The sequence below is a fragment of the Myotis lucifugus genome, unplaced genomic scaffold (genome assembly GCF_000147115.1).
Source record: "Myotis lucifugus unplaced genomic scaffold, Myoluc2.0 scaffold_94, whole genome shotgun sequence".
Lineage (NCBI taxonomy): Eukaryota > Metazoa > Chordata > Mammalia > Chiroptera > Vespertilionidae > Myotis > Myotis lucifugus.
Genome location: NW_005871142.1, coordinates 331,520 through 359,440, shown reverse-complemented (window position 1 = coordinate 359,440; position 27,921 = coordinate 331,520). Strand labels below are relative to the sequence as shown.

Sequence of the window (27,921 nt, the reverse complement as noted above, 5' to 3'; positions counted from 1 at the left end):
AGTTGTTTAGGCTTTTATATATATAGATAGACTAGAGGCCCAGTACATGAAATTTGTGCACAGGTAGGGTCCCTAGTGGCTGCTGGCTGCTGGCCGGGGCCTCCCTTCCCCTGGCTGCCTGTTGCTGCCACTGGCCAGGGCCTCCCTCTGGCCGCCGGCCAGGGCCTCCCTTCCCGCGGTTGGCCGGCCGGTCCCGCTCCCTGGTTGAACTCCTGGTCAAGGGGACAATTTGCATATTAGGCTTTTATTATATAGATAGAGAATAGAAGCAACCAGAAAATAGAACTAAGGTCAAAGAGCAGAAACTACAGAGAAGCAGATTTCACCTCCAGATTTCTGACAAAAACTGCCTGATAAAAGAATAAGCTTCTTTAATAAAATAAGCTTCTTGGGGAGGCACTTGAGATCTTATTCCCCAGCATATATCCTCAGTTTGGCTCAAATAAACTTACTTAAAAAACAAAACAAAAACTCGTTGGCTTATAAGAATTTATGCAGTGGCTGTATCAAGATTCTCACCCTTGGCACTACTAACATTTTGGTGATTCTTGTTAGCGGGGGAGGGGGACTCCTCATGCAATGAAGGATGTTCAGCAGCCTCCCTGGCCTCTACCTACCAGATGCTAGTAGAAACCCCTCCCCAAGTTGTGACAACCAAAAATGTCTTCACGCATTGCCAGATATCCCTTGTGGAGCAGAATCACCCCTGATTGAGAACCTCTGGGCCAGATAATCATCTTTTAGGTTACTATAGAAGGACTTCTTGCTAAGGCATTGAAAAAAGTCCACTCAGGCAGACAAAAAGGCAGCTATCCTGTGCTGTGTGTGTGTATGTGCATACATGTGCATGTTTGTGTGTGTTTTATATGCATAGACTGGGTTTGTATCCTTCCACACGAGCCCCACATTTCCTTTTGTAATGCAACAAGCCTTTTGACCTGCCCTTTATAGGCTTTTGAATTTGTGTCCCTCGCTTTAAGGACTACCAGCCTCTTTCATGCCCCAAACTCCAAAAGTTAAGATTTTCAAAGCGTTAAAGGAGATGGTGAACCTTTTGGGAAGACTTCCTTGAAGAGGTGGAACTTGATCTGCTTGCTGGAAAATGGGTAGCATTTTAGTAATCAGAGAGAAGAAATAGGTCAGAGTAAGACAGTTGTACACACAGTCAAGGGAAGGGAAAAATGAACAAGAGTTATTTTATGGGCAGAAATCAATCAATTTTTCTTTAACAGAAAGTGCTTATAGATTGCTGCTATTTAGAATAATTCCTTCTACTAAAAATAGCCTATTTCTTTTCTAAGGTTATTTTTTCATTTTTACTACTTCTCAGTCATCTTTCCTCCATCCCCACCCATTTCATTGTCACCATGTCTCACAATTGAAAGGATATATAAAGCTATAAATTTGGAATCCCAGCTCCCACTCCCCCAGCAGTTTTTCTTCTGTGCATCACTAAGTATTAATGTGTGTTCGCCTGTCCTCATTGCCTTCTGTTTTCTTATACTTGCTCTTCTTTCTGCCTGAACTTAACCTTTTGAAGCTCCCATTGAGCTCACTCAGGCGCTTGGGCCCTGCCTTCATGTCCTACACTAGTTATTGGTCTGTCTGCATTGCTGTAGATGTCTATATATGCATCGCCATACTTGATCTTTAAGCTATAGATCAAAGGTGGGGAACCTCCAGCCCGTGGGCCGTACAAGGCCCACAAAATTACTTGGTCTGATCCTGCCAAGGCATTAGCAGTGAGTTGATTACATGTCTGACCAAATATAGCAGGCTAAGTTTTAAGTTGATAATTTTGTATGGCCCACGAATGATGTTATAAATATCCAGATGGCCTTTGGCAGAAAAAAAAGTTCTCCACCCCTGCTATAGATGGTTTATAAGGAGGTACAACCCCCAAGGATGCTTGTTTTGTTACCTGATAAAGTTGAGGCATGTCTGTGACCTGGAACCCTAAGCCTGGTATAGATAGCATCTTCCAAACTAGCGTTCCATAGAAGATTGTTCTAGGAGATACTGCTAATGGCTATATGTCAGAAAAAAAGGTTTGTGATAAATAAGTTGCATAGCCTATCCCCTTCTTAAAGACCTGCAATGTACCCATAGAATTACTGCAGTAAAGAACTCTGTTTCACCTTGTGTAACCCATCATTCCCAGTACTTAATACAGCACAACATGCTGTTTTCCTGGCACATCTATTAATATCCTGCAGAACAATGTTCTTTTAGAACACCGATTTGGGAACTGCTGGTCTAAAGTAATTACTTCTTGCAGTTAAATAAATAGTTCATTTTCTCAGACCATTTGTTTCTTACATAATTCTCTTCAGCTAATGAAATCATGTTGGATTTTCCCCAGATATGTACCCATTAGACAGGCACCCTCCAAGTGGGAAGTACCTCAACTTCTCCATTTATCTTCCAGACCTTTGTAGAATGTGCCCAATTGTATACTTACATTTTTACTCACAATAATTGTATGACCTAGAGCTTTTCTCCCCATTATTACGCTTACCTGAAATAACTAAGTATTAACGTGTTTTTCCAAAGTGCGATAAATGCCTTTGTGTGTTTGTGTATTTTAGTGGTAGAGCATTTATGGCAGAACATTTGAAAGTATAATACACACACCTGTACCTATGTGCATACATATATGTGCATGTGTGTATTCTGTTTTTAAATGCTCTGCCATATTTAGTGTAGGTGGGAACTATGTTAGGAATTACCAGCCTTTTGGCAGATAAACATGGAGAATATCTTACTGAACGTGCAACAGTAAAACTTGTTAGTAATCAATAAAATGTTTGTGTTACCTGTAAGGGCTATGCTATATTTTCATGTAGAAATACGATATCTCATTTTTTCCATTTTTTCTAGTTGATACACCAAAATCGGCAAGCTATTTTGAACCAGTTTGCAGCAAATGCTCCAGTTGGCATCAATATGAGATCAGGCATGCAGCAGCAAATTACACCTCAGGTAATGTGAGCAAACCAAACACTGTTAGTACTTTTCTAATCCAAGCCGTGTTTCCTAAAGTGTTGACTGGAGTGTCTTTGAAATGGTCTGTGAGCTGATCTTTTAATGATGTTTATAAGTGTAGCTCTCTTCTAGAATGAATTTATAATGAATCTGTGATATCCCTTACTGATATTTGATCAAAAGCTGAGGGCTCTTTGTTTTGTTTATTGTTATTGTTGTCACTGCTATTAGATACCAGTGGACTAAGTAGAAAACTCTTATTGCTGTTCTGAATAGTGCTAGTAATAAGAAGCCTCGGCTATGAGACTGTATGAATGGTGCCTGAAACCCGATCCAAACTGTGTCACATTGCTGAGTTATCTTAACTATCTTGTGTCTCAGGTCCGTCTGAGCATCAGCATTTTCTATTTTTTATTTATTTGAATGACCCTTATACATGAACACAGAGCCACTGGAACTTTAAACATAAAAAGAACTGGATAGCCTTCTAAGTGTTAACTAGATCTTAACTTCCACACATAGTTTGTTATTTTTGCTTCAACCACTTTTTTGTTTCCTTAACCAAATTGACACAAACATTTGGGAGATGAAGGACTCTAAAGAGGATTCAAACAAAATTCTTCTTTTCTCCATAAAATGGACCTAGATGGATTTGGGGCAAATACAGAAAGCCAACACTAACCAAAAGGATAAATACTGAAACTGCTGGTAAGCAGCAGATGTTGGCATCTTTATGGATCCAGATTTGGGTTTCTATGTCTTATAAATCTTGGGGTTAGTTCATGCAAGGGTAATTAGGTTGTAAGGAAACAAGACCCTATTATGGAATTAACATAAAGATGATTTCTACCAGAATGTCATATGTCACAGTTTGTTCTAGATTGGACTATATGTAGTTGACAAGTTTAATTTTAATGGAGCCATATGCTTTAATCAGATCCTCAATCTGAATTGATATTTTCTGAGGAAGGCTTTATTGACATGCCATATTGCTTTGCAAATTAGACCAAAAAGTGATTTCAACCTAATGTTACCACTTCTTTCTTCATTTATAATATCATAGCTATTTAAAACACTCTAATACCTAGAGTAGTCTTATACTGCAACAATGAGATAAAATAGCTGGTTCCATTTATTTCTGTTTATTTTCTTATTTCTAATTATTTTCCTTTTAAATGATAATTTATTAGTCATTGGATCCTGGGTTTCTGATTTTTCCTCTTTTACTAGTAATGGTATTAGTAAGTTTTTTAACTATAAAGATAATATATGTTCATTATAGATAATTTGGAAAATAATGAAAAGTATATAGAAAAATTTAAATCACCTATAATCACATTTTATTCATTTAAGTAAAGTGGAATAAATGATTTCCGTGAGAAAAAGGGGAAACTGTAATTTTTTTGAAATAGAAAAGTAGAACTCTCCTAACAACCTAATGTCAGATAAGATGGAAGTCGTTAGCACATTTCTTTCTCTCCTCTATGGTTTTAATGTTTCTTTTAATCATTTTTTATGACTTATAATACTAACCAATGCGTATTTTCTTTGACTTTTCTCAGTTCTGTGTGACTTTTTGAGAATTTGCATTTAACCACTTTAACAGTCAATAATAGTGTTTTAGCATTTCTCAACTACCTTTAATCTATAAAATTTACTTAATTATTTTTCTCTCCTGTGATTATTACTTAAGAGTTTTTTGTTCCCTTTCAGTTTTATTTTCCTCTATATACTGATAATTGCTACATGTTTTGTTGCCCCAAGCTACTAGACTTTATCCTGTAAGCTTTCCAAGATAGGTAGAGGTTATAATTATTATAATAAGTGAAGAATTTTTCCTCCTTTGCAGCCACCCCTGAATGCCCAAATGTTGGCCCAGCGCCAGCGGGAGTTGTACAGCCAACAGCACCGACAGAGGCAGCTAATACAGCAGCAAAGAGCCATGCTCATGAGGCAACAAAGCTTTGGGAACAACCTCCCTCCCTCGTCTGGACTGCCAGTTCAAATGGGGAACCCCCGTCTTCCTCAGGGTGCTCCGCAGCAATTCCCCTACCCACCAAACTATGGTACAAATCCAGGAACCCCACCCGCTTCTACCAGCCCGTTTTCACAACTGGCAGTAAATCCTGAGGCAACCTTGGCCAACCGCAACAGCATGGTGAACAGAGGCATGGCAGGGAACATGGGAGGACAGTTTGGCACGGGAGTCAATCCTCAGATGCAGCAGAATGTCTTCCAGTATCCAGGATCAGGTATGAGGACCCCAACCAACATTGTTGCTTTCATAAGAACTGCACACAGATCTCTTTCTATGTGTTTCAGTTCAGTGACATTGAAGCAGTGTGCTAAAGAGGAGAGACACATGGGGGTCAGGAGGTCCACGCTCCAGACTCACCTTTTGCCAATAAATGCTTGAATGATTTGAGGCTTGTATCTCTGTTTGATAGCTAAGATTATTAAATTAGAAGATCCATAAAGATGTGTCTACAAAGCACATTCTCTTATTTTCTTATGCCCTCTGATGGATCCCTATAAGAATCTAATGAAAGTCTTTTTTAGACAATGGATTTAAGTTCATTAACTCAAAATTTGGATATAGTTTCTTTAATTACATTGAAAATTCTGATAGTTTACATAAGGATAAATAATGTTCACAAAGTATCTCAAAATTCTCATTGGTGTCACCATTCTTAGCTGCTTAGTTTGCAGGCTAGTCCTGCAATATTAGGCAACTCTCTGGCTTCCAAAAGGACTTTTCTTTTTGGATCTTTCATTTGCAGTCTGTCCCTCATTCTCTTTGTCCTAGGTGATGGTATCTTGTTTCACTTCTATCACCTTGACGTTCTGATAGGTAGTGGCAAAAAAAAACACATTTGATTGATCTGCCATGTTTAATCAGCCTTTAATGCAAAATTAATGGCAAACTTCTGAAAAAAATTGAAATAAATTCCTGATATTATAAGTGAAAGAAAAAGTAAATTTTAAGTCTGCTTAAACATGAATATCAATGAGAAGGTGGCTGTTTGACTTGAGTAAAATAGTGAAGTTACATAGAGATTTTTGACATGACAGTATACTTATCAACTTTGACAGCCAAATTAATTTAGACTTTTCTTTCTTACAGCAACAAATGCTAAAGTCCTTTGACTATTAATTAAGTGTCTAGGGAGACTTGTATCAGAGAGCACCAGAATCTCTAATACATTTTAATCAAAATTATGCCACATCAGTTCCCTTGTCCTCAAGACAATGAAGTCATCTTTGGCTGGTTTGTTTCTCTGACACTATCTGTGTGGGCAGCAAAAGGATTATAAATCCATAGTGTCATTATAAGATGGTCTGAACAGGAATGGCCTTCAAAAGAGTTTTATTTCTCATGATTTCTGTATGCAAAAAAATTGAAAAGCCTTTTTCACTTTACTTTAGCTTGCAGAGGGACTTCCTCCAACATTAGGAGACTTCTATAGTTACCTATTTGCCCACTCCTCTTCTAAAAGGGCAACCTAGCCAAAACAGCACATAGATGCTTGGCCTTCATGATACTGATTGCAGAGCTGTAAACCAAAAGATTTATCTCATTTATTTGGAGGGGGGACTAACTACAAGTAAGCCAAACATTAGTAAATTCCCCCAAGGATTTTATTTCTCTTATAAAAATAGTACTTCTGCCATTTTCAGTCGTGCTCTTTGATACCTCTTCTCTGGAAAGCTAGTTAAGGAGAACTGTTTCAAAGCCACCTGGAAGGCAGTGCTTCACAGCCCTGGTTCCGATGAAGTTAACAAGATTTCTTTCAGGGTTGTGGGTATAGTTATTGATCTCTTGAATGTCAATATATAGAACACAGTGATTGAAGTAATGAGTTGGTGGACCTTTGTTCTTTACCAGGCAATATAACCGAATGTGTTGCCATCCACCGTTGATGCTGTATCTAGTACCCGGATTTTTCTTCCAGCCCACCTTTTGACTGACCAAAAATACTTTTCACAAAGTAAGAATCTTACTTTGATAAAGCCAGCAGTCATACTGCAAACAAAACCCAGAAGCTGGGTACAATAGAGTAGAAGTTTCATCCAGTTGCAGACTGAAATGAAATGGCAGAACTTTCAATTCTTCCATAAACTGCTTTAAAATAATAGGAGAAAGTTGTTTGTTTTTCTGGATAACATAAGAACACCTAACGATAAAATGTTTGTAATTTCTTCCACTGTTCTAAGGTGAAAGTTTGCCTCCAGTATGGTCAGCAGCCTGGTGTAAGGCTTCAAGACCAGGCCTTGTATTAGTACAAATTCAAGTTCTGGAAAAGTTCCAACCATTTCAAAGCAAGTCTTCTCAGCGGGGGGGGGGGGGCATCAGATGTTTTTATAAATAAAGTTTTATTGGAATACAGCCATGCTCATATAGTTTACATTTTAACTACAGCTGGTTTCACACAGCAGAATTGTATAGTTGTTTCAGAAACCTTATTGCCTGCAAAATAAAAATATTTAATATCTGGCCCTTTGCAGAAAAAGTTGGCCGATCTCTGTTCATTGATGATGGTAAAGCCAAATGATAAATACATTAACTTTGCTTTAGTCCTTTGCTTTGGCATCTTTCAGCTTAACATAGGCCCAACCAAAGTAACTGAAGGACATGCAGACAACAGTAATGGCAGAGTATGCTTCCTGTTATTTCTGGAAACAAATTTTTTTAGACTATTATGCTAAGAAGATGAGTGCACTAGAACAGAATTAGACTTTAAAAGTTTGTTTCATGCTAAGGCAATATTGATTCTAAGTAAATATGACGGATTTTAAAAAAACGTTGTACCCACTTCATGAATTCCTTGAAGCCCATCCGAGCTCCCTTCTGTGAACTACACAGTGAACGTGCTCCTCTCCCCACTCCTCCCAGTGATCTCATCAGCTCCTGTGGCTTCAGTGACCTCTTCGTGCTGATGACTGTTCTCTATCTCTAAACCAGATCGCAGCTCTGTGTACAGCTGCCTACTGGACAAACATACTTCAATTTTCCACCAACACCCCACACTCAACGTGTCCAAAGTTAGACTTACCAACTCCACTTCCCCTTCCCTCCACAACTCAGTGTCCCAGCTCTAACAAACTTCTCAAGTTCCAAGAAAGAGGACATACCTTGCTCTCTTTTTCTTCCAGGCTTATGTACATCTTGTACCCTGTCTAAAATATCCCTCCCTCACTGTCTCATTCTGTTCCTTTCTTCTCTTAGAGGGGTCTCCTCTGGAAGCCTTCCCTGACACTCCCAATCATAAGCACTCACCACCCTGTCTTCCAACCATTCGTTAACCTAGCTGCCTTTCTTTTTAAACAGCAAGTGCCTCGAGTGAGCAAAGTGTGATATTTTAATATCTGTTTCTCAAGTACTTAGCATAGAGGTTGGGGTGGGTCTGGGAGTAGATGCTTAATGAATCTTCGAAGAAATTAATGAACAGAAGGATATATCTTAATTCTAGTTGCTGCTGCCAAATGGCTGTGATGCTGTTGATGGTCCAGCAGGGAGAATTAACATAGTCTAGGCAAAGATGGAATTGTAGACTTTAAACTAGATTATCTGGTTCAAGGAATCCAAGGTCCAATGTAGAGGCCGAACTGGGACTAGAACTCTAACCACCTCTCCAACTCATGATTGACAGGCTGGTTCTTTCTACTAAAACTAGGTCATCTGATAAGAAAGCCATGGGCAGTTAAGATGTGAGATAAGGCCAGAAAAAATGCCAGAAAGCATGGTGATGTACTTGCAGTCTCTTATTTATTGTTTCCTTTCACCCCACAGAGTAATATCCAGAATGTCATAAATATCTCTTCCCCCTCACATATATAGTTTTTCTGAAAGAAAGTATTTTATCATAAATATGGTTTAAAAAGCATTAGAACAGACAAGTGTTTATTAAGGATCACAATCGAAACAGTTGAAATTTAAAATGTAGAATTAATGCAAAGCTAGTCAATATATATGGAGATGATTAACATGATAGGGGAGGGGAGAGAAACCCCCCCTATAGAGTTATAAATAGAAAAAAAATAACTTTCTCTATTCTAAGTCAAAATTATTTACCAGAGATTAAATTACATGTGGAGGAAGCAGCAAGGAAAAATATGTAACTTTATTTATATAATCTTTACGCAAAAAGGTAGATAAACACTTAGTAAAAGAAAAAAAAACTCAATAAAAACTGTAGGTTGCTCTACTTTAATAGAAAATTTAAAAGTGTAGCCTATTAGAAAACAAGTGAATAAATTAACTATATCTCTGACCAGATTAACCAAACAAATAAAGAGAAAAAGGTCATTGTATTAACAATGACAGAATACAGACTATTATACAGGCATATACAATTATGTCTACAAAGAAACATTAAGAACATATAAGTATGCATATGATAAAATGATAGGGAAAGAAGCAAAAAAAATTTATCCAAGATTTTATGGAGGAAGATTTGAAGGGATTATACTAAATTATGGTAATCAAATTATAACTTTTTTTTTTCTGCCCCTGTATAACTTTCTCTACCTCAAAAGTATTTAACTCTGAAGTGTATTTGTCAGGGGAAAAAAAGAATACAATATGCTAACATAACAGAAAACATAAAAAGAAATCCATTTTTACTTTTTAAAACTGTTAATAGACTTTGACTTTTGGCCAACGTGGGGTAACAAGGACTGGATTTATTCTCCTATTGAAACAAACAGAAAATCAAAGTATATGAAGCAAACAACAGTTCTCAAAGTTGTCCAGACTATGTGCAGGGAGAGGGACTCCACCAGCAATAAGTGGTGTCTCTGAGTTGAGGCAATGGAGCTGGGCACAATATAAGAGAAGGAGCCATGTAGAGAGAGAACTATGGGGGATAATTCTCTAAGATGATTTCACTTAGATCTTCAGCTGCATACGTGGCTGTGGGTGTGTGTGTATACATGTGCGTGTACATGCAAACCAAGGCCAGGGAAAACCATCTGAAAAGATTAAAGGGAACAGTCTTTAATGTTCACACAGAGCCAATTCTTCTTCTCACCAGCTAGAATAGAAAATTCATAATTCATGGGGTGTCAAGCAGAATACTCAGGAGGGTTTTGCCTCAGTAATGAGCAAAACTGAATGAACTGTGTCTGCTTTTGTTTCTTTAGGCACAACACCCGAAAGAATTAAACTGTTTTCATGTAACAATGACCCTGACAAATGTCAAAACTATTTAAAGGGATTTTAAAAATTGAGCAACTAAGAAGGTCAAATTCATAATGTCCAGAATCATTTTTTAAAATTACCAGGCAAGCAAAGAACCAGGAAAATACAACCAATAATGAGGAGAAAAATTAGTCCATCAAAACCAACCCAGAAATTACACCGGTGATAGAATTAAGGGATGTTAAGACAATTATAAATTCTACATTTATTCTGTATGTTCAAGAAGTTAGAGGAAAGATTGAACATGTTAAATAAAGGTATGGAAGATATTTTAAAAATCCTAAATCAAACTTCTGCAGATGAAAACGACAATGTCTTTGATGAAAAGTATATTGGATGGGATAAGAAGCAGACTGGAAGTTACAAAAGAAAAAATTAGTGAACTTGAAGATACAGTAATAGAAATTAGAGAAAAAAAGTTTGAAAAGATAGTAATTCATTTCAAATTGATCTTATAATTCAATGCAATCCCTATCAAAAAACAGCCCTGGCTGGTTTGACTCAGTGGATAGAGTGCCAGCCTGTGGAGTGAAGGGTGCCAGGTTAGATTCTGGTCAAGGGCACATGCCCAGATTGCAGGCTTGATCCCCAGTAGAGGGCGTGCAGGAGGCAGCCAATCAATGATTCTCTCTCATCATTGATGTTTCTAACTCTCTCTCTCTTTCTCACTTCCTCTCTGAAATCCATAAAAAATATATTTGGAAAAGAAAAAAGCAACAAACCTGGCTGGGTGGCTCAGTTGATTGGAGCATTGTCCCATACACCAAAAAGTTGCGGGTTTGATTCCTGGTCAGGGCACATACCTAGATATTGGGTTTGGTCCCCGGTTGGGTGCATATAGGAGGTAATTAGTGTTTCTCTCACATGGATGTTTCTCTCCCTTCCTCTTTCTCTAAAATCAGTAAGCATATTCTCGGGTGAGAATTAGAAAACAAAAAACAACCATGCTTTTTGGAGAAATTGACAAACTTCTCCTGAAATTTATATGGAAATGCAAAGGGATAGCCAAGACAATTTTGAAAAGGAAGGACAAAGTTGGATGACTACTAGTTTCAAAAATTTTCATAAAGTTATAACAGTCAAGACAATGTGGTATTGGTACAAGTATAGACATACAGATCACTGCAACAGAATGATTGACTTTAATGGTAAATTGATTTTCAATAGTTAAATCAATAAGCATCTTGAATAAAAAAGAACAAACTACTGATAACTGCTTCAGAATGATTAAACATCAGAAATAGTATGCTAAGTGAAAGAAGCCAGACATGGAGCACCTCAGATGATTACATTTATATGTAACTAGAGGCCTGGTGCACGAATTCATGCATGGGTGGGGTCCCTCGTCCTGGGCAGTGATTGAGGCCTATTGGGGGGCCGGCTGGCTGGCTGGAGGGACCCCTGGAGGTTGGCCAGCTGCCCCCCCCCATTGGGGCCTATCAGGGGCCAGCAGGCCAGGGGTAGGGGCCGTGGACCATTGGCTATCCACCCCCCCCATCAGTGTGGGGAAGGGACCGCAGGTGGTTGGGGGGCCAATTGGGGCCTGGATCAGGATGGTTGGCTGCCGCAGTGCCCATCATAGCAACTGGTCATTCCAGTCATTCCGGTTGTTCCGCCGGTTAGGTTGCTGGGCTTTTATATATATAGATTCCCAAAAAAGGGCAGATCTGTAGAGATAGAAAGGAGAGCAGTAGTTGCCTGAGGCTAGAGGTGGAAGCGGGATTGACTCTACACAGGCACAGCAAATATGGAGGTGATGAGAATGTGTAAACTGGATTGTGGTGATGTTTGCACAACTCAATAACTTTATTTAAATACATGAGTTGTGCAGTTCAGTGGGTGAATTTGACACCATGTAGATTATATCTCAATAAAGTAAAGAAAAAAAAACAGGGAAAGGAAGAAAAGCCCACAAAAATGACTGAGGAGGAATAGCCAACAAAACTCTCCTTTTTCATTTCACACGTGGGTTGTTCTTATCTTTGCTTTTTCAACTTATCTTTATTATACAAGTAATCTGTCATGCATGTTCATATAGGTTTTTTACACTTAAAAGTTTATGTAAGCAAAATAGAACAAAAAAGTCACATGTAATCCTGGTATGCAAATCAGCATGTTAGAATGGAAAACATTCTTCCAAACTTATTTTATGTTTCTTTACCTGTCTCTCTTTTTAAAAAAAATATATTTCTTTATTGATTTCAGAGAGGAAAGGAGAGGGAGAGAGAGAGAGAGAAACATCAATGATGAGAGAGAATTACTGATCGGCTGCCTCCTGCACACCCCCTACTGGGGATTGAGCCCGCAACCCAGTCATGTGCCCTTGGCCGGAATCAAACCTGGGACCCTTCAGTCCGCAGGCTGACGCTCTATCCACTGAGCCAAGCCGGCTGGGGCTACCTGTCTCTTTATACTGAAATTCCTTGCCTTATTTTTAAGAAACAAATGTTTACTCTATTGATTAGGCTATTTCTAAAGATCGTTGTAGGTTAATAAATTTATAATATATTCACATAAATTAATTTGTGTCAATTTGCAGGAATGGTTCCCCAAGGTGAGGCCAGCTTTGCTCCATCTCTGAGCCCTGGGAGCTCCATGGTGCCGATGCCAATCCCTCCTCCTCAGAGCTCTCTCCTCCAGCAAACTCCACCTGCTTCCGGGTACCAGTCACCAGACATGAAGGCCTGGCAGCAAGGAGCAATGGGAAACAACAAGTAAGGGGCAATTTTTATCTCCGACTGTCCCCAGTACTCTGCAGCGCATAAGAACAGCTATTCCTTCGCAATCTAAATACATTATTATTGGCTACTGCAATTGGAAAATTCAAGGAACTGAATTTTATGTCATCAGCAAGAAAAATAATGATTTTTAAATCCTTTAAGTGATTCTTAAAGGTAAATTTGTATGTTTACAGTAGAGAAAAGTGGTCTAACGGCCCCCAACCTTTTGTCCCACATCGTACACCTAGGGAATATGATCAATTCCCATTTGGACAGACTTCCCAGGGACAGATGTAGAAATGGGAACTTATAAAAAAAGCATCTCTTTATATAAATGCTTAAATATCTTAAAAATCTTTAGCAAGAATGGCAAAATGTTAGAATTCAATAGAGTTGAATTCAGACAGGTTGCACTCTTCTCAGTATTTTTTATTTATTTTTTATTTTTTTAATTTATATTTTATTGATTTTTTACAGAGAGGAAGGGAGAGAGATAGAGAGTTAGAAACATGGATGAGAGAGAAACATCGATCAGCTGCCTCCCGCACACCTCCCACTGGGGATGTGCCCGCAACCAAGGCACATGCCCTTGACCGGAATCGAACCTGGGACCCTTCAGTCCGCAGGCCGACGCTCCATCCACTGAGCCAAACCGGTTTTGGCCTCAGTATTTTTTAAAGATTTCATAGTAACAAAGGTTTCGAGGCTTCTGGGTTGTTCTGCCTTACCCAGCTTTTTGATTCTAGGTACTCAGTGGCCTCATCTTACCCATTTCGCTTAGAATGATCTCACTGAAGTCATTTTCCTCCAAAACCTGGCTGCTGAACTTTTCACACATCATTTGAATTTTTTAAGGGTTTTAATTTGGTTGTGTCTTGGTTCTAATGACAGGGAAACCATTTGATCTGACAGCATAATAAGTAAGGCAGTTAAAGTTTAAAACTCAAAGACTGTATTCTCTGAAAGTTCACTGAAAGGTGAGAGAGGAAATCTTCTTGTCAGAGAACTATGTAGCTCTCAGAGAGGACTGTGTAAAAAACTGTAGCTCTCAATGGGGACTGTGTGTAGATTAGGTAGAAATGGAACTAACATGCAAGAAGAATTTAGTCTCCTAATGTGTTCCAATCCCAGCTTCCTAAACCCACTTAAGATTTCATGGTCCATCACTATAATTACTCCCTTACAGGCACTCTCAGCTTGCTAGTCCAGCTCTCTCTCTTTCACACTTGTGCCTAGCAAAGTGCTCCTAATGAAATCCAGCTTCAGCCCTTGCTCCATGTCTACACTTAAGCAGCTAATGTGGCTTGAAGCAACACAGTCATGCTGCAGGTCTGTTCCCCCTTGACAGTTAAATTTGTTAGAAGACTATACTCTGTCACTTCCTCTCCTCTCATTCCTTGTTGAAACAATCAGACTGTTCGTCCCTACCACTCCACCAAAAGTATTCTCGTCAAGGTCACTAATGTCTTCTCCAGTGCCAGCTGCACTCAGTGGTCATGGTAGCACTTAACAGTGTCGAGCATTTACTCTTTCTTGACATTCTTTCTTCATTTGGTTTCTGGAACAACTTTCCTCCTTCTCTCTGTTTCCTCCTCTCCCTGACCTCCATTTGAGGGCCTCAGAGCTCCCTCTAGGACAGTGGTTCTCAACCTTCCTAAGGCCGCAACCCTTTAATACAGTTCCTCATGTTGTGGTGACCCCAAACCATAAAATTATTTTCATTGATACTTCATAACTGTAATTTTGGTACTCTTATGAATCGTAATGTAAGTATCTGATATGCAGGATGTATTTTCATTGTTACAAATTGAACATAATTAAAGCATAGCGATGAATCACAAAAACAATATGTAATTATATATGTGTTTTCCGATGGCCTTAGGCGACCCCTCTGAAAGGGTCGTTCGACCCCCAAAGGGGTCGCGACCCACAGGTTGGCGACCCACAGGTTGAGAACCACTGCTCTAGGACCTCTTCCCCATATCTATTCCCTTGGTTATATCATCCAATCTTATTGTCATACATGCCTATCACTGTGCTATGACTCCCAAACACAAATCTCAGCCCAGACTTCTCCCCTACACACCGTACTGTATATACAACTGCCTAATCGACATCTCCACATGGAAGTCTCTTATACAACATGATGGAAACTAAGGGATATTCTCCCCAAAACATGCTCCTCTCCTACTTTTCCCCATCTCAGTAAGTAACTCCATTTTCCAGTTATGCAGAGGAACACCTTTTCTTCTTGTTACCTGTCCCACTTGTACACTTTGGTGCAAGTCACCATCGTCCTTTTCCTGGACCGTTGCAGTAGCCTCCTGCCTCCATGGTTCACCCTTGTTCACTACAGCAACCTTCAGCCAGAGTGATGCTTTTCAAACAGGAGGCCGTGTGTCAGTCCTTTATTCAGAACTCTCCAACTTACTCAACATACAATATAGGGCTAGAAAGTGCCACTCAGTCTTGCTCCTGGATGCTTCTCTGACCTCATCTGCTAATCTCATCACTCACCCTGCCACACTGGCTTCTGTTTATTCTTCTGTTGTGCCAAGTACATTGCAAACTCAGGACCTTCGCATTTTTAAAATCCGTCTGCCGGGATATTCTCTCAGTAGTCATGGTTTGCTGTCTCATACTTCATGTCTCTGCTTAATGTCACCTTGTTAAACATAGATATTGAATGTCACCATAGTAAACTCCCCTGACCATGATTCCTAAAACAACACCATTTCCCACCCCTGCTCCTTCCTTTCCCTTCTTCAGCGCTTAACACCTGACAGAGTGTGTATTAGTCTGTTTATTTATGGTCTGTCTCTCCCACTACAATATCAGTTTCCTAAGAGCAAGGACTGTTTTTGTTTACTCCTGTATATCTATCCTTTAGAACAGGTAAGCACTTAATATATGTTTCTCCAACGAATGAGTGCAGATTTCCTATTCCTACTTAAGTCACTTCTTGCGTTCAGACACAATGTGGACTTGAGTTTTGTTGTACGTTAGCAGTTTTGGTGAACTTTGACTTTCCCATGTCATTTGAGAAAGAAAATAATTATCACCAACTCTTCAAACATTCACACTTGCTTATTTGGTTCATGTGTAGAAGCTCGTTAGTCAACGCAGGCAGCATATGTTTTGTGGCCACGCACTGTCCCTGTTGCACAGGGCAGGGATCACACGCAACGGGAGAAGAGCTCCTGCTGTCAAGTCACCAAGAGTCTGGCTGGTGACAGGAGTAGGCGAAGAGAAGTAAAACACAAAACAAACAATCATTAATAGAATGTTGCGTTCAGAGACAGTAAGATGTGATTCTTTTTCATTACCTCTCTGGTGGCAAGAGAAAGAGTTAAAACAAATCTGTTTGTCCTGGAACTGGGCAGCTTTCCCTGTAACTCTAGTCACTGGGAGAGTCCTGGTGCTTATTAGCATTTTAAAGGCTAAGAAGGCCTGTTGTTTAACCCTTCGTTTCTCAGATTTATTTGACCAAGAACTCCTCCTTCCTGCTTGTTAGTACCTGTCCTCCCTGTGGAACCCACTTTAGGCCAAAGTCTTAATTTTTCCCTGTTCACCTCATGATTTAGGGGCTACCAGTACCTGGTACTAGCTTAAAGAAACTATGATGGCTGCCATGAGCCCAACTAGAAAAGCAGAGGGAGGGGTCCTTCGGGCATAAGACCTAAGGTGCCAGTGAACCCCATAGTCCATTCCAGGACCTGGAACAGTGACTGATGCCACAGAACAGTTGGTCTCCTTCCCAGGATGGGAGAAACTAAAATGGAACTATTGGCAGGAGCAATTTGAAAGAACTTAATATATAGTCCCAAATATAAATTTGACAAGAAATTAAATCCTAAGCTTTCTCCACTAAGTATGACATCATTGCAGTCCTTGAAAATTCTGCATGCATTAGCTTACATAAGCCCCGAGCCTCACAGTGGTGATTGATCTATTGGTTGACAAATGAGCGTTGTCTAAGGCAGAAATGTTCTCGTTGGAAAGTGAGCAGCAGCCTCATGGGTTTTGTCTTCTCACTCAGTTGTGGGGACACTGCCTCACAAGCATACACATTACACATAATTGTGCAGACATTAGTGGTTTACAGATGCATTATTGACCATTTCCTAGGCATATAATTTCCTTTGAGCATTGGTGTTTTATGATTACCTGGGGAATATTTACTACTTTTCTTCAGACATGATGAATAGCCTGTTTCTCAGCCTGTTAATTTCAGTATTACCTTAATCTGCCAAAGCTATCCTGCTTCCCTCCCAAGAGCTAGCAAGGAATAGATAAGCCATTGATAGGGTAAATATTCTTTTAAATAAAATTTTCCATAATTAACATTAAACCAGGTAGCATTTTACAATAAGCTCTTTGCAGCTTATTGTTTAACAATTGACAGATAATCATAAAACATTTGGTGTTTTGTAGAACTTATAAAAGACATACAATTCATATATTTTCCTTTAGATGTGTAGATCTGTATCACATAGAATTTTGGGGGTTCACATATAAAGTTTCAAGCTCTATTCTATCTACTAATAGAAACTGGCTTAACATTTATGATCTTAGAATGATTTTGATGGTTAAATGGGTAAACTTCAGTTATCTGGAAGATTTACTTATGTGAAAAACTTCCTTTCTTAATTATTCAGTTAATTGGAGCTTATCAACGCTAATACTAGGCCAGATGACTGTAACTTAAAATGAGCTCTTTTTAGTGATTAAACCCCTTGGGCAGAGTTGAGAATGCATCTGAATTATACTCAATCCTTACATATTGTAATAAGATAAAGCCTATGTATAACTTAAGAATGTAAAGTATTTTCTTTAGAATTCTGTCTAGTAATTAAGAAACAAAGTCCAGTCACATTCCATGTTCATGATCAGTGGATGTAATTGGGATTGTTTTTGAGTTAACAGTGTATTCAGTCAAGCCGTCCAGAACCAGCCCGCGCCCGCACAGCCAGGAGTGTACAACAACATGAGCATCACTGTGTCCATGGCGGGTGGAAACACCAATGTTCAGAATATGAACCCAATGATGGGCCAGATGCAGATGAGCTCTTTGCAGATGCCAGGAATGAATACTGTGTGCCCTGAGCAGGTAAGCGGCACAACTGGCACACTTGCTACACGCACACCACACCATACCACACCACAAATTATTATTCTAAGGAAAGTCGGGTGTATTTATAGTTACTCATCAAAATAACCCGTTTCTTTATTCTTCCCCTCTATCTTTTTGATAATTGCTATCCCTTAAGATATTCAATGGAAATTTTGACTGACCTTGTAAGATTTTAGTCTCAGGAGATTTTAGTGTTTTAGGTTTATTATAAAAAGTACATAAAATGCATTGGCTTGGAATTTACCCCTGTATGTTCTGAACATTTTAGTACTTGCTATGTGCAAAGATAGCTGTATAGGAGATAATATTAACAAGCTAGGGTTAAACAACATGAACAAAGGATCAGTTGAATAATAGGACAAAACAGCTGTGAAGGGATGGACCCCCCTAGAACCATACATATTATGTCAGATGAAGGGTATATACAACTGACTACTGAGAGTGTAAAGGAACAACATCCCTGTTAGGAAAAACTACATGGAAAATTTGTCTAAGGAAAGAGAATAGAAAAGAGCATTTAAGTCTTGTTGTCACAGCATGATCTAGGCAGGAATAGAGGTTGAGAAGCTTAATGAATGTTAAAGGGATATTTTATGTTATATTTAGAGCAGAATAAATGTGATAGGCATTTTAGAGGTATTGCAGGCCATCTAAATGTTTAGAGTTTATCCTGGAGCCTCCTGAAGATTTTTAAAAAGAGAATTACTAAATTCAAAGTGATATTTAAGAAGATCATTGGTTACTATTCTCATTATCGGCAGCTACAAAGTAGACTATGATAAGTAGGCTTTGACCATGTAGCCATAATTTACAACAAATCTTAAAAAATATGTAAACACTGATTACCTTTTCTATAGAATTCCTTTCTGATACTAATTTTTTTAAAATCCCTACTCCCCATGTATTATGTAGTAAGCCTAATGAAGTTAGCAGGGAGAAAAAACAACAACTTAGTGATCCATATTTTATAGCAAAATAAAAGAACTAAATAGGATTGTTTCTCGTCCTTGTTATCTTGTTTTTATTCAGTTATTAGAATTATTCACTATTTACAGTAGATTAAAACAAAATAATAAAAAATATAATGCATTAGGTTAAAGAACATACATTTAAAGTGTATTTTTTATGTGGTGAGTTTTGCTTTTTTTATTCAATTTTATATTCTCTGCCTTTTCATTGAAGTGGTTAGCCCATTTACATTTAATATGATTATTGATATGGTTGGATTTAAGTCTCACTTTTATTCTTTTTTAGTCCATCTCTTGCCTTTTTAAACATTTAATTAAATATTTAAATTCATTTTATCTCCTTTGTTGGCTATATATATATATATTTATCTTTACCTTATCATCATCTGCCTTAACGTGATACTTCATGACCTCATGTATAATATAAGAACTTCACAAAAGTTTATTTCCATTTCTCCCCTCCTATGCTATTGTCACATACATTATGCCTACATACCCCACAAAATATTGTTAGTGCTTTTACTTTAAACAGTCAAGTATATTTTCTAAAAATTTAAATAAGAATTCTTTTATATTTACCCATGTAGTTATTTCTAGTGTTCTTCATTCCTTTGTGTAGATCCAAATTTCCATCTGGTATCAAATTCCTTCTGCCTGAAGGTCTTTATTTAACACTTTTTATAGTGTAGGTTTGCAGGTGATGAATTCTTTCAGCTTTTATATGTGTGAGAACTTTTTGTTTCACCTTCATCTTTGAAAATTATTTTCCCTGAGTTCTGGGTTGGCAGTTTTAGCTTTTAGTACTTTAAAGATGTTGCTCAGTATTTCTGACAAGATAACCGCTGTCATTTTGTCTTCATTCTTCTGTACATGTTGATTTTTCCCCCTTAAGGCTGCTTTTAAGATTATTCATTCACTTTATTCCTGGTTTTAAGCAATTTGATCATGATAGTCTTTAACGTGATTTTATTCATGGTTCTTGTGCCTGGTTGGGCTTCAGTGAGCTTCTTGATTTATGAATGTGTAGTTTTCATAAAATTTGGAAAAATGTTGGACATTATTTCTTCCAATATTTTGCCTGTCTACCAGCCCTCCACCCTGCCTTCAAAGACTCCAGTTACACATGTAGTAGGCCTCTGGGAGTTATCCCACAGCTCACTGGTTCTCTGGGTCTGGGGGATTGGAGGTTTGGGGAGTGGTGTGAGGCCAGCCATTTTTTTCTCTCTGTGTTTCACTTTGGATCATTTGTGTTGTTATAGCTTCAAGTTCACTGAATCTTTTCTTCTACAGTGTCCGACCTGTTCATTTTATAAATATATTTCTCATCTCTGGCATTGCTCTCCATCTCTAGAAGTTCAGTGTGGACTTTTTTTGTATCTTGCATATCTCTAACATGTTCAGTACTTTTCTCTCTCTTCTTGAACATATGGAATCTGATTATTATAATAACTGTCTTAATATTCTCACCTATCAATTCTATCATATGCATCATTTTGGGGTTGGTTTCAATTGGTTGACTTTATTTTTCATTATAGGTCATATTATTCTGCTACTTTGCATGCCTGGTCATTTTTTATTGGATGCTAGACATGAATTGTACCTTGTTAATATTCCTATAAATATTCTTGAGCTTTGTTTTTGGAAGTGGTTAAGTTACTTGAAAACAGTTTGATCATTTTCAGGTCCTGCTTTTTTCTTTGGTGACCACAGCTATGTGTATTATAGGGCTAATTTTACCCTAGTATTGAGGCAAATCCTACTTGATAATACATGAATTATAATGTTTTCCACTCTGGCTAGTGGGTTCAAGACATATTCCCATATCTTTGTGATCTTTGGGAATTATTCCATGAAAATCTTTTCAGATGAATCTTTTCTCTTCTTTGGGTAGTTCCCTGACACCTATTAGCTGATCAGTTCTAAGCTGTAGTCTCGAGGGGATCTGCAGATCTTCAGAACTTTCTCTCTGTGTAGCTCTCTCATCAGATATTCCACCCTGTGAATTCCAGCTGCCTTGGCCATCTCAGACTTCCAGCTGCCTCTTCTCAACTCAGGAAGTCTGCCAGGCTCTGCCTGGGTTCCCTGTCCCCACGCTAAGCCTGGAACTTCAGTCTAGGCAGTAGGCTGGGGTCATCACAGGACTCGCCTCAGTTGTTTCCCAACTCTTAGGAGTAACTTTCTTTCATTGTCTTTGTCCACTGTCTTGAGTGTCTTCATTTTATATATGTTGTCCAATTTTTTAATTGATTCAGGCAGAGGATAAATCTGATCCCTGTTACTGAATCTTGACTGGAAGTGGAAGTCTTTTGCAATTAACTTTTAATTGAAGTATCATATATAAGAATATAGAAAAAGCATACAACTAGATAAATTGTCACAAACTGAGCACACGGTTATAACTGCCAGCCAGGTCAACATTGCCAGCACCCAGAGGTTCTCCTCCTCTCCCTTCCACATCACTCTCCACCCCTACAAAGGGGACCACTGTCCTAACTTCTAACAGCATAGACGATCGCTAAGCTCTGTATGTCTGCTGTCCTGTTACTTTTCTGTCAGTGAGATTGTTTTTCATTGAAGAATTTGAGCTTCAACTTAAACAACTATCTTGTAATTTGGTCTTGTACTTGTCTCTAATAGATCAGTGATTCGGCACTGAGACACACAGGCCTCTACTGCAACCAGCTTTCATCGACTGACCTTCTTAAAACAGAAGCAGATGGAACCCAGGTCAGTAAGAAAATTCTGAGCCCTAAGCTGCCAGAGGCACTCTAGAGACGCACGAAACTTTGTGCAGCATTGTGGTTAAGAGGATGACCTTGGGAGTCAGACCTGGGTGTGAGTCCGGGCCCTACTCTTCTTAGCTGTGTCATCTTGGGCATGTTAGAGAACCTCCTGAGCTGCTGTGTAACCAATAGACTAACAACATACCTGCTTATAGGATTGTTGAGAGGGTTAAATTGTTGAGATAAACTTTCATAAGGTTTAATTTAATGTGGCTACTAATTACTATTTTGTAAATCAGCGGTTCTCAACCTGTGGGTTGCGACCCCTTTGGCGGTCGAATGACCCTTTCACAGAGGTCGCCTAAGACCATCCTGCATATCAGATATTTACATTACGATTCATAACAGTAGCAACACTACAGTTATGAAGTAGCAACGAAAATAATTTTATGGTTGGGTCACAACATGAGGAACTGTATTCAAAGGGCCAGAAGGTTGAGAACCACTGTTGTAAATAAACACAGTGCTCAAATTCATATGTAGTCAAAATACCTCAAAAGATCTCAGTAAATTCAAGTAAAACAAAATGTTTGCTGTGTACTCTGCCTCCTTATTAGAAGTTTGTTTTAAAACAAACACATTTGTAATAGCTTAGTGGAAAAAAATAAAAATAAATTTTAAAAAAGCAAAAAAAAAAAGCATGGGTGGCCACTTTTTTATATTGACCTACATTTGGAAATGTTGGAGGTTTTAATTCGCTAGGTAACTTTGGTTTAGTATTTAGTCTCTTAATAAGTAGTTTAAAAAAATTTACCAGCATTATGCTTAATGTGGCGATACAAAGAAACGTGAGACATCTTTGCCCTTTTGATGAATTATGTGAAGAAGGGAGGAAACAAAGTTAGATCTATGAAATAAATGCTCATGGTTTGCCAGGCACTGTGCTGGGCACTATGCATTACCTCCTGTAAGCTTCACTTTACCCCCAGGAAGGAGTAGTATTCCCTTTTTTCCCACAGATGAAGAAACAACCTGAGGAGGTTTGATTATATGCACAATTCACAAAGCCAGAAAGTGGCAGAGCTGTGGTTCAAACCCAGGTCTTTCTAACACTAAAGTTGATGCTCTTTCTGCTACACCACTGAGGGCCTGCTGAAAGACAAAACACATAGACTGTACACATAAATTGTCACTCAAATTTTCGTTACAAGTAACAAGAGACGTGAGTGTTTTTTTAAAAAATAGTAAAAATTGCTGAGATGGTTAGATGAGCATTTCCATAGGAGATGGGACTGAACTGGGCCTTGAGGGATAGTTTGCCAGACCAACTGAAGGAGAAAGGTCTTCGGGCTAGTTGTTGGAAGCTATGGTGGGGTAAACTTGGAAGTCTAGGGGATTGGAAGTGGAGGGTCCGGAGACAGGGAGACAGTGGTATATCTTAGCATAGTGCTGGGAAACCAAATTCACTGAAGGAAGGCAGAGGGTTTGCAATAAGAATTCATAGGAATTAAAATTGGTAGAATGTATTGGGGCAAACTTCCAGGGGCCATGAATGCTAAACTTAGGGATATGGATGCAGTCCTGCAGACGTGATCCTGAGAGGAAGCAGTGACCCAAGTGCTAGTCTAGGCTTCATGTGGAGGCGGGGAGGGGAGAGAAGGAGCCTGGGCAGCAGCTCTGGAGGAGCAAGATCAGTTAGGAGGCTGTGTCCATTAGGGAAAAGGATCTGAGTCCTGTGGGGCTGAAGAGGGGATTCTGTGATGGGGAAGATGAAGTCTTCATTCACTAGAAGTTTTTTAAAGTCTCACACCTATGGAGACTTACACTGGGCAGCTCAACAAAATAGGTCAAACAAAACAATCAAGACTTGAAGTAAAAACGATTCTGGGAAAGCTTAAGAGGCTGGGACTCGGTTCCCACACCAGCCCTTGACCTGGTAAACCTGAAGCTCTCTTTGCGTCTGGCCTCGCCTGTCTGTGAAGGTGTGGCAGCACTAGAAGTCCTTGGAGGGCTGGTCTAAGGGAGCTCTGCTCAGCTTGTGGAGTGCTGGGATGAGGAGGAGGCAAGACAGGAGAGAACAGGAAAGGAACACAGAAAAGAGATGCAAGAAGAGGGCTGGTAGGGAGATTGTTGACATGGGAAGAGAGCAAGGCCAGGGGGAGCTCTAGAAGGAAAAGTAGGAGTGAGGAGTTAGGGAGAACGAAGGTGAGGGAGGACAGAGAGGCAGCTAGAGAATAGATTCAGACAGTTGGTATATTTTAGATACACAAGGCAGAGCCCAAAAGAAAACAACAAATGGAAGCATGTGGAGGCAAGAAGCAAAATTTGGGAAAGTGGGGAAAGAGGAGGATGAGGAGAGAGAGGCCAAGGAGAGAACTGAGGCTATTCTAAGTAGAGTTCATTCATCAGGCACTAGAAAAGCTCAGGGATGCCGACTTTAGCTGAAGGAGAGTAGACTGGAGGTGTCGCTGGATCGAGAGGACCAGGGGCTGATACGGCAACTGGATCACTGAGACATTTGACATTTGGCCAGTGAAGGTTGATGGAAAACAACTTTTGTTCAATTAGGATAAAATTTTTTTCAAAAAGCTGAATGTAATTGGCATGAATTAGTGACAAATGGCCAGGAAATGTACCATTAATCTAAAATACTTCAGGAACCTATTAAACACGAGGCTCAAGTTGGCTAAAAGCTTGAGACAGTTAGATGTACTTAGATGACCGAGAAGGCCTTTCGATTCTTGGTCGGGAACATTTACAGTGTGATATTGGCCTTTATCAGTTCTACAAATGACTTTTTAATAAGACTGATTGGTAAAGACTAACTTCTGGTTTTGTTTTCCCAATAGAAAATGCTGTAACTGTGCAACTGTAGACATTTTAAAGGAATAGTTCTATTATTACTGAAAGTAGTTAAAGGGAAAATTCACACTGTTCTCCTCTCGTAATTTACTGTTATTTTTACTTCATGTGTTTAAATGGATTATCAGGAAAAAAAGTTAAATATAAAATTGTTCTGCTAATATTTTGCTGTAATTCTAAAGGCAATAAATAAACATGTAATAGTACATTTAGGTACTTCGGGACATTAACTTTAGTAATTCTGATGTCCTGTTACTGAGTTGTGGTGGTTGTATTTTGCTAATACTGGGTTAAAGTCCTTAATTTTCTAACATCATAAAGATTTTTTTTTATCCTACTAAAGTTATCTGTAGAATGCTTTTGAACCAGTTTTCCAAATAACGTGTTGTTGTTTTTTTTAACCCACCACTGGATACCCAGTCTCTGAAACTGGGCTTTTCCCAATCTTGGCAATATTAGCAATAATGCTCACTTTCAGTATTGATGGCAACCCTGTAGGAGGCTTGACCATTCCGATTTTTATTTTATTTTTAAAGTGTGAACTTTCCAGAACCCTGAGCAAAATGAGTGCAGCGATTTTCTTTTTGTAGGACAAGAAGACAGAAGAGTTCTTCTCTGTGGTGACTACAGACTAGAGGAATGCTCTAGTGAGTTTCCACTTCAAGTAGTACCCACTCATAAGCCGGGGGGGCAGACCTTTCTGTCTAAACACATCTTTTATTTGTGTTCCAGCAGGTGCAACAGGTTCAGGTGTTTGCTGACGTCCAGTGTACAGTGAATCTGGTAGGCGGGGACCCTTACCTGAACCAGCCTGGTCCACTGGGAACTCAAAAACCCACGGCAGGACCACAGACCCCCCAGGCCCAGCAGAAGAGCCTCCTTCAGCAGCTACTGACTGAATAACCACTTTTAAAGGAATGTGAAATTTAAATAATAGACATACAGAGATATACAAATATATTATATATTTTTCTGAGATTTTTGATATCTCAATCTGCAGCCATTCTTCAGGTCGTAGCATTTGGAGCAAAAAAAAGGAGTTCACTTTTGTTGGGAGATTGAGAGATGTTTTTGTTTCTTTGTAAAGGCCTTGGATATTGAAAAATAACAAGGCAGAACAGTTGGACAATCTATTTCTTGAGCCAAATTTAATTATTCTTATTTTTGTAATCAGTCATTGGCTTCTTATCTGGATGAAGGCCTTTGGAGGAGAACCAAAAGGACAAGTTCCGCAGGAAGACAGAGCTCGCTCCGCAGCTCAGCTCCGACTCTGCCCAGGAAGAAGGGCCTGTGCCCTCACCAAAGGCTGTCACGTGTCTCTAACCAACAGCCCTTCCCGACCCCAGGCAGCTTGTGTGTACAATCAGCTTCTTCTAGCAACTCTGTATCTGTTGGCTTCAAGAGAATATTTTGCCTCCACATATGTACCCCTTTTTTAAAGATGGATTTAAACCAAGATGCCTCCAGGAATGAGGACGAAATGAGTGTATTCAGAGGAATCCAAAAAACACAGTTTGGGGAAAATGCAATAATTTTTGATGAGATGGGTGAAGGACAAGAAGCGAGTTCTGTCAATTATTGTAGATACAATTTTCTGATTAAATCTGGGAAAAGGCAGCCTGTTCTTTCTGCTTTTATTGTATTAACAGCTGGAGTAGCTAAAGTTATTTAAAATAAAATTAAGTTTATGATCCAAGTAGCTTATTTTTCCCTTTAAATCTCCCTGTAAATATATTTGATTTCTTGTAGAAATTTATTTCCTTCTGTTTAATTTTATGGCTTTATTATCATACTCTTGATTTTTCTATATTTGTGTGTGAAATATAACATTGATTGAATTGCAGTTACATCTGGCTAGTAAGATTTCATTATTTTAATAACTGTGATACCATGTATGGATTTACTTTGGGGTTCAAATCAAAATGCCAACTGCCGGAAAGAGCCGTTCCAGATGAGCTAGAGCTCGCACTGCCCTAGTGTCTCGCTGGGATCATCTGCCTTGAGAGCAGTGTCAGGAATTGTCACCAGAAGTGCACAGGCTACTTGTACAGAGAAATTAGTACTCAAAGGAAATCTTACTTTTTTTAGATTGACTTTGGGAATTTTAATTTTCATCAGTGCAAATATGAATTTATTCTGCTCTGAGGCTAACTGGTACCATGTTTTCCCTTTGTGTCCTGTCACTCTGCCACATCTTGTCTCATCCTGGCCTCTGAGTCAAGGACCCAGTGAACTGACTTTCTAGTTCTAGAAGTTCTGCTGCAAGGCCAGGAAAGCTTGAGAAAGGTCTTGTGGAAGAAGCAAAGGTAGACCCCCATCACTCGCCTTTACCTGCACTCCTGGGCCTGTGAACGATGACAGCACCTGACATTGCGCACCAGCTACCTCTGCTTCCGTGGCAGAGAAAAGGCCATAAGAACTCACAGTGGAAGTGGAGCTTGGACTCAGACATCAAGGAAGAAGCCATTTTCCCAGGTCCTTCTCTCTGCGTCTCACCACCCCTAGTTACAAACAACTCCATTGGGACAGCATCTATTCAAAAAGTATAATACCGAATCAAAAGATTGGCGGAAGGGCTCACATGGGTAGCAACTATGAAAGAGAAATAGGACACTCAGTTACAAACATTATCTCTTTTCCTTTTTCAGAAAAATGCATCCCCGATGTCATTCATTCCCAGCTTGAAAGCCCAGCCATATTACTCTAGTCCCTACCAAACTGCCCTAGGATATCATCTCTGTTCTGTTTGTGATATTTAGACTTGCAGACTTCAGGAAGTTCACCTTTAACTTGAGCATTCCAGATGAAGTTTCCTGACTCAGTACTTTCGCATAAGGACTAGAAAAAAAGTGGTAAGGAAAATTGGAGATGCTAACATCCTCCTCCATCCCAACTGCACCTTAATGTATGCATGTCACCTTCAAGGTTTTATAATTGCACTGTTTGTTTTATGTATGTACAGATTGAAATTATTGCTACATTTGAGGAAAATAAAATTGCTTGCTTCTATGTAATTCCTGTCATTCCACAGGAAATGCACTTTTCCAGCTGCTGAATAGAATTTGTTTAACAACCTCATGGGTTGCCTCTTCATTTACAGGGAAGAAGTGAAACCTACATCCTGCAGGAATTGCCAAAGCCCAAAATGACTAATGGGTAATTGAAGGATAATAAGAGAAAGAATCCCTGAAGCCAGAGATCCTGGAAGTCACCCTAATGCGAACCAGCTCAGTGAAATTTGAGAAGGTCAAAGTGAAGTCCTGACAGTGGGCCTAGAGGAAATTCTGACTTTGACCATTTGTCTGATGATTAAACACACTGGTCCAGC

General features: G+C 39.1%; 1 protein-coding gene across 8 annotated transcripts in view; it reads left to right on the top strand.

The window, feature by feature from the left end:
• Positions 1-27,921, top strand: part of NCOA1 (nuclear receptor coactivator 1) — a 115,607-nt gene extending 87,686 nt beyond the window's left edge. For 3 of the 8 annotated variants that reach the window (XM_006091693.3, XM_023756436.1, XM_006091694.3), the window contains 6 exons: positions 2,881-2,982; positions 4,835-5,237; positions 12,726-12,900; positions 17,833-18,016; positions 21,646-21,735; positions 25,326-27,671. In XM_006091693.3, the coding sequence (XP_006091755.1) occupies positions 2,881-2,982; positions 4,835-5,237; positions 12,726-12,900; positions 17,833-18,016; positions 21,646-21,735; positions 25,326-25,496 (1,125 nt within the window). In that variant the 3' untranslated portion in view covers positions 25,497-27,671. Of the gene's footprint in view, positions 1-2,880; positions 2,983-4,834; positions 5,238-12,725; positions 12,901-17,832; positions 18,017-21,645; positions 21,736-25,183; positions 25,241-25,325; positions 27,672-27,693 lie in introns of those variants that run through there. The other 5 variants (XR_002830013.1, XR_002830014.1, XM_006091697.3 and 2 more) reach the window with 5 other exon arrangements.